Raw genomic sequence first — 18,682 nt, forward strand, 5'->3', positions numbered from 1 at the left:
CTCTTCTGGATTTTTCTTCTTTGCTCAAGCAAGCAATACCAAGTAAACTGCTGAGTAAGCCAGTCTACTTTTCCTAGGGCAGAAGTTACCAGAATTTACCAAACCTTAGCTTAATGTTTTTTCCTTGGGAGTAAAAGGAACTCCCCGAAGAAGGTAGCAGCGCCACCAATGGATGATAGAAACCGCTGTGGGAGGCAGTGGCCTAGAAGCCACCCTCCATCAGTACAGGTAATAACAGCAAACAGAAGCCTTGTCTGGTACAGACATGACAGTGGGATGTGTCCTTCCAGACCTTCACGGTAATGTGGGGAAAAGGACAGAGCGCGGGCCGTGGCCCCTGCAGCTTCGCCAAGGGCTTCTTCCCCCGCTGTTTCTGACCTCACCACCTCCTGGTGTCCCACCCGGATTCTCTCAGCCTAGATTTATTCATTCTGAACGAAACGCCTGAGAAACCAGTGCTCAAAACTGCCTGCCTGTTTGCCCGAGGGCTCTAACATTTTCATCTTTCACTGTGTTTCTAGCATGTTTTCGCAGCAGTCCCCTCCACACTTCGGACAGCAGGCAAACACCAGCATGTACAATAACAATATGAACATCAATGTATCCATGGCGACCAACACAGGTGGCATGAGCAACATGAACCAGATGACGGGACAGATCAGCATGACCTCAGTGACCTCCGTGCCTACGTCAGGGCTGTCCTCCATGGGTCCCGAGCAGGTGAGCACCCCAAGGAGAAGCCCCCCGCGGGCTTCTGATTGCAACTTCTTGTCTATTTTTGCATTAAATGTGTCTTTCCATGTGCTTAACATCTGCCATCAACTCCCATATTTATTTTGAAGAGTATTTTTTTCACCTCACCATCACTTGTGTTGGTGTGATTAACAGAAATACTTGATAATGATGAAATGAACATGAAAGGATCCCTGACTGCTCAAAGATCTTTTAAAATATTTCTTAACTTTCTTGTCTTCTGAATTTTTCTCTCATTTGAGGGATTTAGCGATATCTAAAATGAATCTCGAAAAATGGAGTGGTGAAAGGTGTTTTTTTAAATAGTTTTATTTTTGGATTTTTAAGAACTGATTTTTTTCTAAATATAAAACCAGATGAAAAGCAAAGGCCAAACTACCTGCCATCCAGTTAGCTTTAAATGATAGTTCACGTGTGCAGGGAGACTGACACAGGGTATCCAAAAACTACTCTTCAGCATCTCTGGGATGTGGATACCATGATTTTTTTTTTTTTTTTTTGGTGTGTATTTTTTTTTTAATAATTCTGTTTTGTGTTGAATAATACTGAAATGATTCTGCCATCCCTAAGTCATGCCAGCTTCACTTGGTGGCAAAGAGACTCAAAGCACTTGATACGTAGGTAGCCAGCCTGGGATTCAGAAATCTATGATGGGTAAAGATGTTGGTTAATAATTTTTAAACTGTATTAAAGACCTTATTTTTAAAGGGCACAAAATGCTGGGCATTCTACCACCTCACTAGTTCAGGCAAAGTGTTAATGGGGCAAGGACCCTGAATCTTATTTCAAATTTGGAGAAATTGAGGCATGGAAAGTTTAAACAGATTAACCAAGTGTCATTGACAGCACCATAAATTTCCATTAGATCATGGTTGTGAGAATGGTGAAAGATTGAAAGTTTAATTAGGTCTACTGAATCCTGATGTTGGTAAAGGACAATTTGTGTGAAAATTTACTAAATTTTACAATGCCTCAGTGTTTTATTCTGTAAAAAGAAGATTAATAAAAATGCAAAGTGATGCATGAGAAAATATAAGCACTTTGCAATTTAAGAAGGCTTTATGCGTGCGTGAAATAATAATTTGCACTTCTCTGGTTGAATTGATTGTACTTCCCTGGTGGCTAAATGCTTATTTGTATAAATTAAACATAAATTAAAGAAAAATAGACTTTCATCTTTTCAATGGAGAAAATATAGTGTGGATGCTGAATTTTCTACCAGAGTGGACCACCAGCAGTTCCTGCCTTGCTTTCTAGGGAAAGTGTAATTTGTAAAAGAAATGTACAGATGCCAAGGAATAGTTCACTTAGAAAAGATTCACAAGATCCTGCCCCGTTTGGGGTATTCACACCTGCTCTTGCTAATCAATAACTTGCCTAAAGTAACAGACATCAGGAATCACTGATCTAATTTGCACTCAAAAAAGTGAACATGTTAAGGCATAAGAATGTTTCTAATATTACCATCTCTGTTGGATTTCTCTACAGAATACAAAAAAAAAAAATTTAATTGTGAAGGCAGCGAGTGTATTATAAGGATTTATTTTCATGTCCCTTCACACTCCCCCCAGAACGTATGCATGGAAGAATAGATAAGGGAAGTGGCCATTTTTATGTAGTCCTTTCTCCCCATAATTCTACTCCTAGAAACAAAGAAGCAGGTTAGTGGGTGGTTATTTCCCATACGCTTCTGGATGTCTCACTGAATAAAGCCCCTGTGCTGTCCTGCCGCCCTCAGGTTAATGATCCTGCTCTCAGAGGAGGCAGCCTTTTCCCAAGCCAGCTGCCTGGAATGGATATGATTAAGCAGGAGGGAGACGCACCACGGGTAAGAGCAGAGAAGCAAGCCGTGAATGCGGTAGTAAAGTGAATGTGACGTCCTGTAGACTAAAATGGGCATAGATATGGTGTCCGCCAGTAGATTGAAGAGAGTTGTGTAATACTTTAGATTTTATTTTAAATGTCTTCTAATTTTATCGGACATACAGTGGTTTTTGTGTGAATAATTTTTTCTCTAAGCTCATTTCAACTGAGCTGACGGTGGTGTGTGAATTAAGAACACTAATTCTGCCCTGGAGTGAAATTATTATAGCCAAGCAGAAAATCAAGTAGCAAGGAATTAATCGTGTGAGGGCAAACTGATTCAGTTTTGCTTTTTCTGAATCATAATGTCTGCCTTTCCAGAAGGATGAAGAGGAGCTAACTTATCATTGCTCTTTCTCCCTTAATTAAGTCTAAGTTTACTCTAAGTGTTTTTCTATATTTCATTTTAGTTAGGCCACCATCTTATATATATTATTTGCCTATTACCTTAAACACTTGTTCGAAGAAGAGTGATATTACCGTGTTCAGCCAAATCTTGAAACAGTAGAACGATCAGTGCTTAGAAACCACCTGAGTTGGGAGCCTGGCGGCAGGTGTGTCAGAGGGACCGGGAGGGCTCTGAGCGACCTGGCACAGGTGAACGGGGCCCTCTGAAGGTGGGGCAGATATAGTCCTGAGCAGCAGGTAATTCTCTTCTAAAGCGTAAGTCCTCTCTCAGTGGAGAAAAAGGTAGGGATGATGTGGAATTTCCTACACAACAGTGGATCTTGGATCATTTTGTTAGTAGTATTAGCATTCAAGTTCAAAAAGTAATAGCATAAATTTGATCCAGATTTTAACGACACAGTGTGTGGCTTGTCTCGTTTGAAGAACCACGGTCACGGTCACGGTGTGTCGCCGAGGCTTGGCGGGGCGGGGCGGGGGGAGTCCCTTGGATGTTTTGTGTACGAACCCAGATGCGCACGTCATCTGAACGGTTAACGAATGGATTTAGTCGGTCTAACAGAAAATGGAGTGTACTGCATACTGACCAAGGGTCTAGACTCTAAATATGCCATCGATGGAGGCTGGAAGGCCGCGGGGCACCGGCGTCTCCCCTGCCGCCGGGCCTGCCCTGCCCTCCGCTGCGGCCCTGCACACAGGGGCGGCCCGTGCGCAGAAGCAGGGCCTTGAAACCCGGGCGGCACCTCCCAGAGGAACGATGGCATCAGTGCCAACTAGGCTCCCACAGGACAGCCCGTTCTAACCCAGAAGTGCCAGGAGCTTAGCCTCCGACCGCGTGGTGTCTCTCTGGGCGGAAGAAGTGTGTGTAGGCGGCCAGGCTCGCATTTCGCTCCGCGGATCCCCGCCAGGAGACCGGGCCTCCCTCCCCCCACTGCTGGGTAACCGTGCGCTGCCGGGGCGCGCGGTGAGGCCCCGGGAAGTACTGCCCGGCCGAGCCGGCAGCCCAGCCTTGCGCCCCTGTCTTCCGAGAGCCCCGGAAAGTGAGCGGCCTTAGTATTAGGTGCTTTCTTCTGCCACCACGTTACCTCCACGAAGGAAAGACTCGCCTTCTGTAAAGCGGAGCACTCGGGTGGCCCACGGTCTGGTGCAGAAGCCACCCACCTGTATTGAGCGTTCGGCGCAGGCCTGAGTCTCTGCTTAGAGCTTTATTTGGAGCAACTCACTGAAACCGCAGCCCAGCGCCTGGCAGATCCACTGTTCTGAGAGTTTGCTGACTCGCCCGAGGTCCTGCAACCCAGGAGGTGAACCCCGGCGGGCCGACCCCTGGCTGCTGTCGGCCCTGCGCCATATACCACCCACCTCTCCCAAGGCAGCCCAGGGCTCTTGTGATACTTCTTCAAGGGTCTATGCAGGTAGCACTGGAAATGCAGGCCAAAAAGGAACATATTACTTCATTCATTGGGGCCATCCCTTTCTCTCTCTATAGGTCCTAAAGGGAAGGAAACGATACTTCTTAAACATACTCTGGGACAGACAGTAAAGACTCAGCTGCATACTTAGTAACTGAGTCCTCCCTCGGGCACGGGGGGGGCCTCATCTCATCACGGAGGAAGCCCCCTGAGTGAGGGGAGGGAACGGCACCTTTTGGCCTCTGAAGCACCACGGACCGTGCGGGCCCATGGTAGATATTTAGGCCTCCCCCGCGTGTTTAGGCAGGGAGACTGAACCTCTGAAGACTGGGCACTTACCCCAGGTCACACGGCTAGCAGTGGTGGAATCTACCGGAGGCCAAGAGGGGGACCACCGCGAGCAGCAGCACAGAGGGGCCCAGACCTCCCAGGCTGTCTCGACTGGTGCAGCACAGGGCAGAGGAGAGATGCAGGCAGGCGGCCGGCGGAACCAGATGTTCACGCACGTCGGGGTACCTGGGCGGGGGGGCCTGAGAAACCTGAATCGGAACGATGAGCATTAGGGTCACAAAAGGCAACTTTCGGTAAACATAGGGTGTTCTCTCCATCCAAATGCCTTTCGGATCCGTGGTGAGAAGTCTCTCTGTTACCGTCTAGCCCAGGCCATTTATACCCCTCTCACTTCCTGCTTTTTGCCGGTCCCCCTCTTGAATCTGGCTTCTCCATCTATACTTTGTTCATGCTGAATGTTAAAGCCAGAGAACAGTCTGTCACAGACACTCTGGTGGTTTCCTTTAGACTCTGAAGTTTAGAGAATAATATGCGCAGTGTATCCCTCCTAATTCACGAACAACAGCTGGAAATCACTCTGCATTTGTCACCGTGCTGCCGGTGTGCACACGGAGAGGCTTCCATCATATTCGTCCTGCCTCTGTAACATACCCTGCTGCTGCTGCTGTGAAGCAAAGAGCTCTTTTCAGAACTTTTATTGGTGATCAGGTTCTATTTGAACTAGAAACCGCTGTGATCCATTATACATGGAATCGGTGTTCCATTTATCCTGGAATGGAGATTAAAATTGTATCTTGCTTTAAGCAGAGCTAGAATATACAACCATGGATTTACCAAAACCTCGAGAAGGGCAGTTATTTTATCTAACCAAAAGATCCTTCCTTTTATATATAAGGACTTACCATACTGTTACTACACATGCATTTCAGTATATTAAAACTGAGTTTACTGCTCAGCCACGTGACACTTGTAGAAAGAAAGCACAGCTGTAATTACTTCTATTTCCTAGTGTTTTGGAAATTGAACACTAACTCAAATCAGCTTCGAGTTGATGATGATGACGGTGATGACGACAAAAACCCCAGTTTATTTAGCCTGCAGAAGCCGGGGAGAAGCCTGTGGTCCTCCATGGGAGTGTGGCAGTAAGGGAGAGTCACGAGGGGACGGTTTATAGGACGTGGGTTTGTATTGGATGATTTGAGGAGAGATGAAGAAAATAGTGACCCCTTCTGGATCGGACGCTGTCGAAGAGCAGGCAGTTCAGCAGCTGGGTATCTCACAGGTACCTCAGTGATCTCTGTTGCAGAGGCGGGTGTCACTGGTGAGAGAGCAGCAGTCACTCAGAAGGAGGGATGGGAAATCCGTTGCAGTCTGTGCCCTTCGGAGTAGCGTGCAGGATCCGCCGGCTGTGGGAACCACTCTCTGTGTTCACTTAGGATCAATGCCATCTGCTCATCTGCGTCAAAATCCAGCGTAACTCATCCGGATGCAGCCTTTGTGATGGGCATTATTTAAGCCGGCCAAGCGGTCTGATGTTTTTGTGATGGGCCTCATGATGATCTTACCAAAAATTCCACGCTATTACACCACTCTCTCTTTGTTTTCCTACAGAAATACTGCTGACACTGAAGGTAGCTGGTTGCTTCTTTCTTCAGCTGACTGGGCTCACTTGCTCAAGATGCTTACCAGCCTGGAGAGCTGCGTCTATTTGTTTCCACCCAACCGACCTGCCATCCAGTCCCGCCAGAGCAAGATGGGCAGACGGGCCTGGGCCCCGCTGCCCCGGTAGAGTCCCCTCGGCTGCTGCAGGAGGAGCTGCCTCTTGTGTTGACAGACGGTCTGCAGCCCGCGTCCGGACAACTGTCAGTCTGTTCACTGCATTCACCTTAGTGCAACTTAGATCTCTCCTGCAAAGTAAATGTTGACAGGCAGACTTCATACCCGTGTCAGATTGAATGTATCTAAATGTATGTATTTAAGGAAAACACCCATATGCTCTTGTTCTGTTCCTGTCTGGTTCCAGACACTGGTTTCTTGCTTTGTTTTCCCTGGCTAACCAGTCCAGTCCAAAAGAGTAAGATTTCTTCTGGGGGAAAGAAAAGAATTTTTAAAAAAAAAAAATCAAACTACAGATGTTTTAAGCTAAGCCTACATTTGGGATAAAAGCAGGGGAGACACCATGGACCGCGCCCTATGTACAGAGACACCCAAGAAGTGAAGACCAAGAAGTCGTAGTTGTATCTTTGTAGAAAGCTCTCGAGACCATGTCGGAAAGCGTTTCCAGTTACTGAACAGATGAAAAGCTTTGAGCCTGTGGGAGGGCTGTTAACAGTAACAAGTACTTTTTCCTTTTTTTTTTTTTTTTTTTTTTTTCTGATTCAAACCAAACCAGTTCACCCAAATCATGACTCAAGAAGAAATAGTTTTCATTTCCAAATTCGCTTAGATCGATCCGACAGCCTGAATCAGCACCTCCTCTTGCATCTGACCCTGCCTCTTCCCCTCCCCTCTGCCTTCCCCAGCTCTCCCCACTCTCATGCTTTTTTTTTTTTTTAATAAAAGCAACAGAAACCAGGTAAGCCCTTTAGTATTTCCTTACGTGTTTTGCCAGCCACTTAACAGTTGCTAACTCTTACATTTCAGAAACATGCATTCACTGGCAAGGAGAGGAGCAAAGTTAGGACTTGATACCCATCAGACTTTGGACACCTGCTTTGAAAGCATATTCATTCTCTTCCCCAGCAACACTGGTCCACCAAACAGGAGAAAATAATAGTGTGCTTAAAATTGACAGCAGACATCACGACAGAGTTCACCTCCACCATGTGTTTTTTATTTTGTTTTTTAGCAGTGCTGACTAAGCCGAAGTTTTGTAAGGTACATAAAATCCAATTTATATGTAAACGAGCAATAATTTAAGTTGAGAACTTAAGTGTTTTAATTGTATAATTTTTGTGAGGTATACATATTGTGGAATTGACTCCAAAATGAGGTACTTCAGTATTAAAAATTAGATATCTTCATAGCGATGTCTCCTAAAGGTGTTTTGTAAAGGCTGTCACGGCCTCGATTAGACCTGATTTGTAGACTTAAGACTTTTTATTTTCTAAACCTTGTGATTCTGCTCATAAGTCATTTATCTAATCTATATGATATGCAGCCGCTATAGAAACCGATTCTTGATTTTTATATGTTTATATTCTTTCTTAATGAACCTTAGGAAGACTACGTGTTACTAAGCAGGCCACTTTTCTGGTTGTTTTTCTTGCCCACTCTGGTAGGGGAACAATCTCTTTTCTTAATTGGCATCAGTTTCAGACAACTGTAATACCAAGAAACTGGTGACCTTTTTTGAGCAATTTCTCCCCAACCCCTAATACACATACTTTCTTACCTAAATTTCAGAATGATGTCTTTTTGGATGTCTAAAAAAGCAAAGCATTTTATATCTCATTAGCCAGGCTTTTTAGGAACAGAGAGGTTTTTCCTTGAAATTTGATTCCTTATTTGTGGCAGGGTGAAAAATATACAAACTACCCCTATTTATACGTATATCTCTCTCTATATGTACAGATTATGGACGTATGGAAAGAGATATAGCCCAAAGATGACCGGTAAGGAGACAGTCGGAAAGCGGGGTTCCACACTAAAGAAATTTTCGGAAACTTTGCATTTCGCTACTTTTTTCCACTTGAGGGGGTCTCACTGCAGGGAGGTGGCCGAGGAACAGCACTTCTTGGGGGCCACCAGTTCACATGTCCCTCCTGAAAGGCTCTGCTTTTCTCAACCGAACCATTGGGTCGCCCAACTGTGACAGAAAAACACGGGCAGATGTTGGCCCTGAACTCCGTGTCCTCACTGGCACCACAAGGCTTATGTCATACACGGTGTAACGTGACCAGTTCCAAGTCGATCTCTAGAAACGCGTGAATTAGAATGACTTTAACTTCACACAGCACGGAAGAGAAATGGAGTTTAAGCTGGATTTGTTTGTTTTGAGTTCTAAGTCCCTTTTCACTAGAACACTGTCCAAAAATACCTGTGTACCTGTTCTTGTTTATTCCTCCGCCCACCGTGTTCTACTGTCAGTCCCAGTTCAGACAAATCTGCAAACCTGGGATACTGGTAATTTGGAATAATTCATGATCATTACCGTTTTGAAGGAAAAGAGATGATCTGTTCTCTTACGGCGCAGATCAGGTCGTGGATTTTACATCTAATTAAGAGAAGAAAAGTCAGTCAGTGAAGGAATCCTCTGATCACATTGATCGTGACAGAAGCAAAAGCCAAATCAATCCCTCCATGATCAGTATTTCTCATGCTGTATACAATAAACTTGTTAGACTGAGTACTTGGTTTTCGTTTAATAGAACAAATAATCAGTGTTTTACTTATATTACTAAATGTGAAAAACACATAATGTGAAAAGTATACATACATTAACTTGGTTGTGAAACTCATCTACGTGTTCATGTGATGTGGTAAGTTGAAAAAGTGAAGTGAGCTGTTTTCCTGCAATGAATTCGTTGAACTCAAAGATGAAAATGCCCCCTCCCACGTGTATCTCTTACGGCCTGTAACAATTGAAAGCAATGTTTTTGCAGTTAATATAATGCAGTTTTTAATGTGTTTAAAAACGGAGTTCCTATGGGCTTAACACATGAAATGGGTGGCACAGATCCCCTTGCAGAACCCAAAGATACACAATCAATTTTGAAATGCAACTTAAGCCATTAATTGTTGGTGTGAATTTAAAATTTTCTAGTATTTGTATGGTAGTATGCTGCCTAAGAGCAAAGCATTCTCTGCACAAAAGAAAATTACTGTAGTGGCTTCGATTTTAATTAGAATTTTCTCCCTGGTGTTTCTTTATAGACTAAAATGAAATCTTTTAAGTTTCTTACTACAGGTAAAAGCTATGTGCAAGAACCTCAAAATGCTAAAATCTAGCATAATGCCTTAGATCTGTTTTTAAGTCTTGTATATTCCTACATAGCTGTCCGATGTATTATATTTGTATAGTGAACTGTGTACAATTTTTTGAATAAGTGCATCATCACCGAACCTTTATGTTGTCGGATGGTGATGATGATACATTTCTTCAAACATTTAACTGTCTTTTTTTTTTTTTTCTTATGCCATTTGTGGGTTTTATTTGTACAGTTCCTCATGAAGTTGCATCTGAGATGTGTGTATATGAAAAGATTATACAAGGGTAAAATTAAGCAATATATTAACTATGGTTCTTCAGGAGAAAGCTTACAGTGTTTCAGGTTGTGATTTATTTTCAAAATGGAGTTGACTCCGAACATCACTTTGTTCACCTGCATTGATGTTTGTATTTCTAGTGTGAGCAGTTTATGCAAAAGGTAGATATATTCAGAGAAATTTTAAATACATTTATGCAAGTTAATATTGCTTTGCTGATGCTATTTGCTTATTTGATGTTAAATAATGCTATTGTAAATAAAGAATTCTGTTGTTATTGCATCATTTAATAAATTTTAATGCCTTCGGGTTTTACATGGCTTTGGAGATTTTCATGTGTTTATATTGTACCTTCATTCATAATAATTGCAGTTAAATATAAAATTACCTGACGTGTCATTTAATAATTTCCAACGTTTATACAGTAGTTGACACTGTTCCCAGCATGGTAACATTTATCCTCTCAATGACCCATTTTCTAGATTTTCAGTTTGAAGCCAAGAGGGGTTTGTCCTGCTTAAGGTTATCTGACAACTTCCATGGCAAATACAGGCCCGATCTAAGTGAGTCCTAAACGATGCTACCACTGCCCGTCCCCACTTCTCCAAAAACATGTACGAGAATAATGTGGACTTCTGACTGGCTTGTTTGTTAAGGTTATACTTTATGCATTAGAATAATCACGATGGTTTTAATAGATGACTGATTGGTTTGTTAATAGTTGATAAGCAATGCAAGTATAATACTTAAAACCCAGGTCATAAACTACATGAAATATTATAGTAAATATAATACTATACAATTTTTAAAGTATACCAGAAACAAAATGCGTGATTAGAAAAACCTATGCTACTAACTATATTAGCAAAGTAAAAGAAAAAAAAAACATGATTAACTTAATAGATGCTGTTTGATAAATTTGCATAGGATAAATTTCAGCCCACATTCATGAGAAAACCTCAAGGAAAAGTAAAACCTCTAGGCAAAGTAAATGTCCCAAAGTTATTTGAAGTTATCGGATACAATCCCACTGTGATACATCTTACTTCATGGTGAGATATTAAAAGAATTAAAATCAGAACAAACTAAGGAGGCCCACTACCCATGCTAAGAATTTAGGCATCGCTAGTGGAATAGAAGGGGTAAAACATTTTCAGCCAATTTGACCATCTATAGGGAAAGCCCAGATGAATCTACCAACCAGCTCTTGGAAGCTCAGTCAGATGGCTGGAACATACAAAAATCACTAACTTCCATTCACACTAATAACCAATTTTTTTAAATCCCCATTTATAATAACCAATAAACAATGAGTATAAAGTAGGATTACACCTAACGTGAAGTGTGAAACACGTTTGTGAAGAAACTGCAAAGTTTTACTAAAAGATATAAAAGACCTGGAAAAGGGGAGGCATGCCATGAACCTAGAAAAGGAAAGCCCAATATTATACATCAATTCCTGCCCCCGCATTATTACAATTCCAGTGCAAATCCAAAAAGTAGGATGCATTTGGAAGATAAGATGTACAATAATAGGAACGTTATAGAAGAAAAAAGACTTCTAAAAACATTTTATAACATACTGGTGAGTAATGTAGAGTACTTACATAGAAATGGCTAAATACATCAGAAGAACAGTATAGAGCCCAGAGACAGGTCGCTGTATGTAGGTAAATATATGATAGAGATGCCATTTCTTATCAGCAGGAGTCTCTGTTCTAAAAAAAAAAAAATGGTGTTGAGACAGTTGGCCACATTTGGAGAAAAGAAGTTAACTCCCTACCTCACAATATTAACAAATTTCATATGGATCAAGGGTGTAAACATAATGAAATATAAAATTAGAAGAATACATGTTTACATTGTTGGAAAAGTGAAGTCATTCTTTAAAAGACAAAACAAAGAAATTATTAAGAATAAATTTATAAAAATTTCATATTCTATCAAAAAAGTTAAACGGAAGACACAGCAAGTGTAATGGGAAACAAACTAATGTTAAGAACATAAAGTTCACAAAAATAAATGAGAAAAATAATAGGCAGTAAGTAAAGATTATGAACACATGAGAGTGAAAAATGGCTGCTAAATATTAAAAGATGCTCACCATCACTAGTGATCAATAAAATGCAAACTAAAACAATACGGGGGCTTCCCTGGTGGCGCAGTGGTTGAGAATCTGCCTGCCAGTGCAGGGGACACGGGTTCGAGCCCTGGTCTGGGAAGATCCCACATGCCGTGGAGCAACTAGGCCCGTGAGCCACAACTACTGAGCCTGCGCGTCTGGAGCCTGTGCTCCGCAACAAGAGAGGCCGCGACAGTGAGAGGCCCACGCACCGCGATGAAGAGTGGCCCCCGCTTGCTGCAACTAGAGAAAGCCCTCGCACAGAAACGGAAGACCCAACACAGCCAAAAATAAATAAATAAATAAATAAAAACAATACGGAACTTTCTCATTCATCCATTTGGCAAAAAGTTAAGTTTAGTATAGCCATGAATACTTCCGTGGACTTCAGTGGGACTATAAATTCTCTGACCTCCAAAGCGAAGGTCTGTATAAATTTGGTGAGATTGGTATTTTTTTGAATTTTGAGTAGTCCTCACCACTGAAGCCATATGCCTGGAGTTTTCTGGCAAATTGTTTAAAATGTCCTCCTCTTTAAATCCACAGCATTCTTTGAGATGTCCTCTTATCCCACTTACTGCACATTTGAACCTTTTTTGTGCTTGTGCTTATTTTTCATTTATTTTGGCAAGTTTCTCTTTTCTAACTTCTTAAGGTTGTATGAACAGCTTATCAATTTTCAACCTTTTTTTCTCTAATACATGTATTTCAAGATTATAAATGTTCTTCTGTTTACTGCTTTTAGCAACATCCCATACATTTCATCTACTTTATCCTGTCGAAGTCTCCAATAATGGCTTTGAGTTTTTCTTTTTCCTCTTAGTTCTGTCAATTTTGTCTTCCTGTAGTCAGAAGTGGTGTTATGAGGCACATAAACATTTCTTCAAGATGAACTGGCCCTTTTATTGTTATATAATGCCCTATTTTATCTCTAGTAATCTTATTTTCTTCATCTGATATATAAGCATGTTAATGGTGGATTCGTTTTGCATGCTATATCTTTATTCATCCTTTTACTTTAAACCCTGTAAACAGCATGTAAGTAGTCCCTTACTAATTTTTTACCTAGTTTTCTATCAGTAAGAGAAAAGTGTTAAGGTCTCCAACTATGATTGTACATTTGTCTCTCCATTTAATTATATCATCTTTGCTTTTGTATTTTGAAACATTGTTATTAGGTACATATATACATAACAGTTATATGTTCTTTTGATAAATTGACCCTTTAATCATTCGGTCAGAGATCAGAAAGTGAGGAAGCATGACTTGTAAGAATCTGGGGGGGAAAATGTTTCAGGTAGATCAAACAGCAAATACAAAGACTATGAGATAGAAACCAGCTTTGATGTCTGAAGGACAGCAAGAAAGTCAGTGTGGCTGGAGAAGATAACTGATGGGGTGAGAGGTAGGAGATGAGTACCAAGAAGAAGCCAGGGGCCGGATCACGTAAGATCTTATAGGCCAAGGCAAGGAATTTAGATTTTATTCTGTGTATTGAGAAACCACTGGAGAGTTTTCAGCAAGGGAGTAATGCGATCTAATTTGTATTTTTAAAAGACTGGCTACTGCGTGGAGAAAAGTCTGTACGGAAACCAGCTAATAGGCTATTGAAGACACCAATTAAAAATGGAGGATTGGACCCATGACTTCACTTCACTTCACTTTAGTGGGACCCAAATCCCACTAAAACAGTAAAGGCCTTTCTACAAAAGCACGAACCCACAAGGACAAGGATAATAGGAATAGAAACTACTCCAACAAAGGTTTAGCAGTTGAGGGCTTCCCTGGTGGCGCAGTGGTTGAGAACCTGCCTGCCAATGCACGGAACACGGGTTCGAGCCCTGGTCTGGGAAGATCCCACATGCCGCGGAGCAACTGGGCCCGTGAGCCACAACTACTGAGCCTGCGCGTCTGGAGCCTGTGCCCCACAACGGGAGGGGCCGCGATAGTGAGAGGCCCGCGCACCGCGATGAAGAGTGGCCCCCGCTTGCTGCAACTAGAGAAAGCCCTCGCACGAAACGAAGACCCACAGCCAAAATAAATAAATAAAATGAAAAGAATCAAATTTTTTAAAAAAAGGTTTAGCAGTTGAAAGCAAATGGAAGAGTGCTAACTCATTTTGTAGACCTGACAAAGCTGAGTGCTGAGCCAAAGTGAGTAATGGCAAGAAGCAAACAAAGTTTCACTGTGGAATTTCTCAAAGACTCGGAAATGAGCAGATGTCTTTGGATGTGGGCATGAGAAGCCTAGTTAAGAACCTGGCAGATCCACTCCAAACAAACAACCTTCCCAACCTGGGCAGCAGAATTAAGGTGTATTCTCCAGAAAAGTTTAATGGGGATCAGGGGGTGGTACCATACTGAAAACAGGATATTATTAGGTGAATACTACAGTTAGAATGTTCACCAAATTAGCTTCCTGAACACACTCTCCTGCCTGGTCGCCTAAGTGTCCTCACAAGGGAATCTGAGCAGCTGCAAAGGCAAGACACACAGAGACTAACATCTCCGGTTGCCCATGAAAAATCCCAGGTCACCTTACAGCAAAGCCCACAACTGGCGATCCAGCCCACGTACACTAAGCTTCCAAACATCTTTTAGTGCCTCTCTCTAAAACACGAGTACAGAGCCAAGGATCACCACACTCCATCAAGCCGTGACGCGAAACAGACTGCAGCAGCCATGAACACACAGCCCTCAGATCTGCTGTGCAGGGGAAGTGTGCGCAGCCCGGGGCCCAGCTGCTACACTACGCGTCCCCCCAGGCAGCTCCCAGCCAATGAGTAGGTGCAGCAGGAATAACAAGGCAGACCCCCCCCCCCCCCCCCAGGAGACGGAACTGCTCTCATGAGCAGTTTTGCCTCAAGGACTCTACACAGCCTTGCCAAGCTTTCTTAGAATTCTGTTGCACTCTAAGGGATCTTCCTTCCTCTGGCCTGCTCTGGATTCCTCCCTACTTTCCCTCAAGCATCTCACCTAATAAATCGCTTGCACATCTAATGGCATCTCGGCGACTGCTTCTTGGAGGGTGCAGAGTAACATAAGTGATCTAAGAAAGCAGGCAGTGAGATGGGGACATGGGAGAGGCTCACTCAAGGCCAGCAGAAGAGGACATCATCTTGGTCAGCAAGTATGGCACAAGGTGGTGGCTCAGTTGCCGAAGATTTCACTGATGGGGACCTCGGAAGGCGTGCCAGTGACGGGGAAGGCTACAGCAGGTGGGATTATGCAAGGCATTCAGAAGATTTGGGGGTGAGGGGATGCCTACAAAGACCGTGGAGAAGGCTGGTCACTGCCAAGTTGGATTGCTGCCCTGCAGAGGGATAATGAGGCTGATGAGGGCTGTTTAGGGGTAATTAACACCAAATAAGACTACAGAGCCTCTATGGCAGCACCCAGAGAACCTCTCCTGCAGTGGAAGAGCAGACACAGCTGAGTGGCAGGCTAAAGAGCTTATTATTAGAGCTTTCAAATGCTCGATTAAGGCAGGTTTGTTATGCAAAAGGCAGGGCCCTGGTAGGAAAACCTGGGACCCTGAAATGTGGGTAGAGACATCTAGAGGGTTGCTGCTGATTTTGAAGGCCCCAAAACTCTGGGCTTGCAGAGGGGACACACTCTTCCCTACTAAGAGCTATCGACTTAACATCTATAATCAAAACAGGAAAGAATGGAGAGCAGTAGCCTGAATGCAGTCTCCTCCACAAGAAGTCATGGTCCCTTGATCAGTTCTCAGACCTGAGCCAATTTTCACATCTAAAACCCACTGACTGAACAGATGGCCAGGTTGTTAGGAGTAAGAACCCTGCCACACCACGGCCAGGATCTTTATCATGATGATTCCCCAGGCTTCTCCCAAGGAAGCTACAGTCATTAACTTGGGTGACTCTACAGTGGGGGAAGGGGAAGAAGCAGACACTTGGGAGGATTATGGGCACAGGATCTGAGTTGACATTGACGTGCGAAAACAAGCATCATCCTGAACCTCTGTCCAAGTGAGGGTCCAAGAAACCAGGTAGTCAATGGAGTCCTGGCTGAAGTCTCCCTCACCGTGGGCCCATTGGTTCCATGGACCTCCCAGGGGACATTTCCCCCCCAGTTCCCCAAGTGTGCAAGAGAAATTTACATACTTGGCAGTTGGAATAACCCCTGTATTGGGCTTCTAGACTATAGAGAAAGCCCAGTGGAAACTTCAAAACCGACTTCCAGTCAAGGCAGTAAATCAAAAACAATATTGATTTGGGGTGAGGAGGAATGGTACAGATGAGCACCACCATCAAAGACCTAAAGGATGCGGGATACAGTCCCTGTAATTCACCAGCGTGGCCCCCGGCGATGCAGCCTGGAGAACAACCATAGGCTATCCTAGATTTAACCGACTTAACTTCTTGCTCACGGCTCCTGTGCTGGAGGTGGTACTGTTGCTGCAGCAGATGAACAGGGCACCAGGTACACAGCCAATGACTTGGCAAGCGCATTCTCTTTTTTATTTTGTAAGGCTTTTTTGTGTGTCTCAGAATTTTTTTCTTCTTATATTGTGGCTGCACCACGTGGTTTGTGGGATCTCAGTTCCCTGACCAGGGATCGAACCCGGGCCACGGCAGTGAAAGCGTCGAGTCCTAACCACTGGACCGCCGGGGAGCTCCCTCAGGAGGTTTGATTGAGTGGCAGACAATATGTGTAAGTCTGGGTAAACAGCACAGGCTTCCCCAGCTATCAGAAAGAGCATCCCTATGCAACTCTAGTAATCCGAAATGGCACAGTGAAGAAGCAATTGCCTTAGGACATGTTGGGCTGCACCCCGCAGGCCTCCAAGGCCTGTGCTTGCCCAGCTTCAAGACCAAAGAAAGAGCCCGGAGTCAGCAGCAGAGACATCAGTAGTTTAATGGGTCGGGGAGCTTACACGTCTGAAGTAAGGTCCCTGAGAGACACCCCACCGCGTGCAGCTGCCAGCGGATAGGACATAGCGGCAGTCTTTGCTCCGGGGGTGTGGCGGAGGGGGGGAGATTACCAGTTACAGGGGAATCGACGTCAGGTGGGCTAATTAGTTACCAGGGAAACCAGTAGAGGGGCACACCCCTCATCCCCCTTTTTTTAATAAACTTTGTTTATTTTTATTTATTTTTGGCTGTGTTGGGTCTTTGTTGCTGCGCGCAGGCTTTCTCTACTTGCGGAGAGTGGGGGCTACTCTTCGTTGTGGTGTGCAGGCTTCTCATTGCGGTGGCTTCTCTTGTTGCAGAGCACGGGCTCTAGAAGCGCAGGCTTCAGTAGTTGTGGCTCGCAGGCTCAGTAGTTGTGGCTCGCGGGCTCAGTAGTTGTGGCTCGTGGGCTCAGTAGTTGTGGTGCACGGGGTTAGGTGCCCCATGGCATGTGGGATCTTCCTGGACCAGGGCTCAAACCCGTGTCCCCTGCATTGGCAGGTGGATTCTTAACCACTGCACCACAGGGAAGCCCCTCACCGCCCCCTTTGATAAGAACAATCACCAGCTGGGCCTGGGGCAAGTAGTAGGAAGGTCAGTCCCGTGAGCAGGTGCAGGTGAAGCAGGCACTGGTCGGGCAGGGGATGGACGAGAGCAGGAGAACAGCATCCTGAGTGGCCTGGCCACACGCTCCACCCCTGCGTGCCCTGCATGGCCCTTACGATCTTGGTCCACCCCTCTTCTGCGATATCCCTGGAGTCAGGTACGTAGGGCACTGCAACCAGATACCACAATACAATACAGACAGCAGCAGCCAAGGAGTATCAAGGGTGCGATACCTAGTACGCGCAGAACAGTCATTTGCCAGGATGTGGGCTAATTCTGGAGCCAAGCGCCTACTGGGTCAAAGGAAAGGGAGTCAACAGCAGCAGTGCCCTGTCCGGTTATAAGGAAGGCAAGGCCACCCCTGGTTTTCATACAACCAGAGCCACCTCCTTGGGGAGGGAAAGGCCCAGCTGTAAGAGAAACGTGCTGGTGGCCTGGCCAGGAGCCAGCAGCCACAGTACAGATCTATCGCCCCATGTTACGCTGAGTGCCATTAGGGGTGGACGCATTAGGTCTTTCCAAACAAAAACAGTTAATCCCACTGGTTGGACTTGTGTGTCCAGAAGCCAGCCTATGCCATTCCACATAGCACAGCCCACGCGGGCTCATGTGCAGTCAGTCGCACGGTTAACATTTACCAGTGGGGGTCCTTCTAATGTACTGGCACGTAGGACAGGAAGGTGGTGAGTCCTTTTCCCCATGGTCAGTAGTCCCCGCACGGTCACAGTCGCCGGGTCGATTTTTCATGGAAGTCCAGGGGAGGACGACAGCAGCACCTCACTGCAGACCCAGCAGTCAGACTCATCTTGCAGCGAGGCCAGAGTCGCTGCTCAGTCCCCAGATGCATTTCCTCCCTCAGACGAGGAACAAGCTGTAAGGCATCTCACAGGCCCGGCACAGGGGAGAGCATGACAATGAAGCAAAATGCAAGCAGTAACCACGTTCTGAGATAACACCACACCCTCCTGTGGTTTTTATCCTGGTCTGCAGTACAGTTCAGAAAACTCAACTTTTCAATAATGTAAGAAAGTGTCTACAATTTATTTATTTATTTATTTATTTATTTATTTATTTATTTTTGGCTGCGTTGGGTCTTCGTTGTTGCACGCG

General features: G+C 44.4%; 1 protein-coding gene across 7 annotated transcripts in view; it reads left to right on the plus strand.

The window, feature by feature from the left end:
- The window catches only part of NCOA2 (nuclear receptor coactivator 2), a 275,517-nt gene extending 265,273 nt beyond the window's left edge, over positions 1-10,244 (plus strand). For 6 of the 7 annotated variants that reach the window (XM_057531960.1, XM_057531965.1, XM_057531961.1 and 3 more), the window contains 3 exons: positions 522-720; positions 2,492-2,581; positions 6,333-10,244. In XM_057531960.1, the coding sequence (XP_057387943.1) occupies positions 522-720; positions 2,492-2,581; positions 6,333-6,344 (301 nt within the window). In that variant the 3' untranslated portion in view covers positions 6,345-10,244. The remainder of the gene's footprint in view (positions 1-521; positions 721-2,491; positions 2,582-6,332) is intronic. The other variant, XR_009005784.1, reaches the window with a different exon arrangement.
- Positions 10,245-18,682: the final 8,438 nt, after the last annotated feature.

This window comes from Balaenoptera acutorostrata, chromosome 17 (genome assembly GCF_949987535.1).
Source record: "Balaenoptera acutorostrata chromosome 17, mBalAcu1.1, whole genome shotgun sequence".
Taxonomy (NCBI): domain Eukaryota; kingdom Metazoa; phylum Chordata; class Mammalia; order Artiodactyla; family Balaenopteridae; genus Balaenoptera; species Balaenoptera acutorostrata.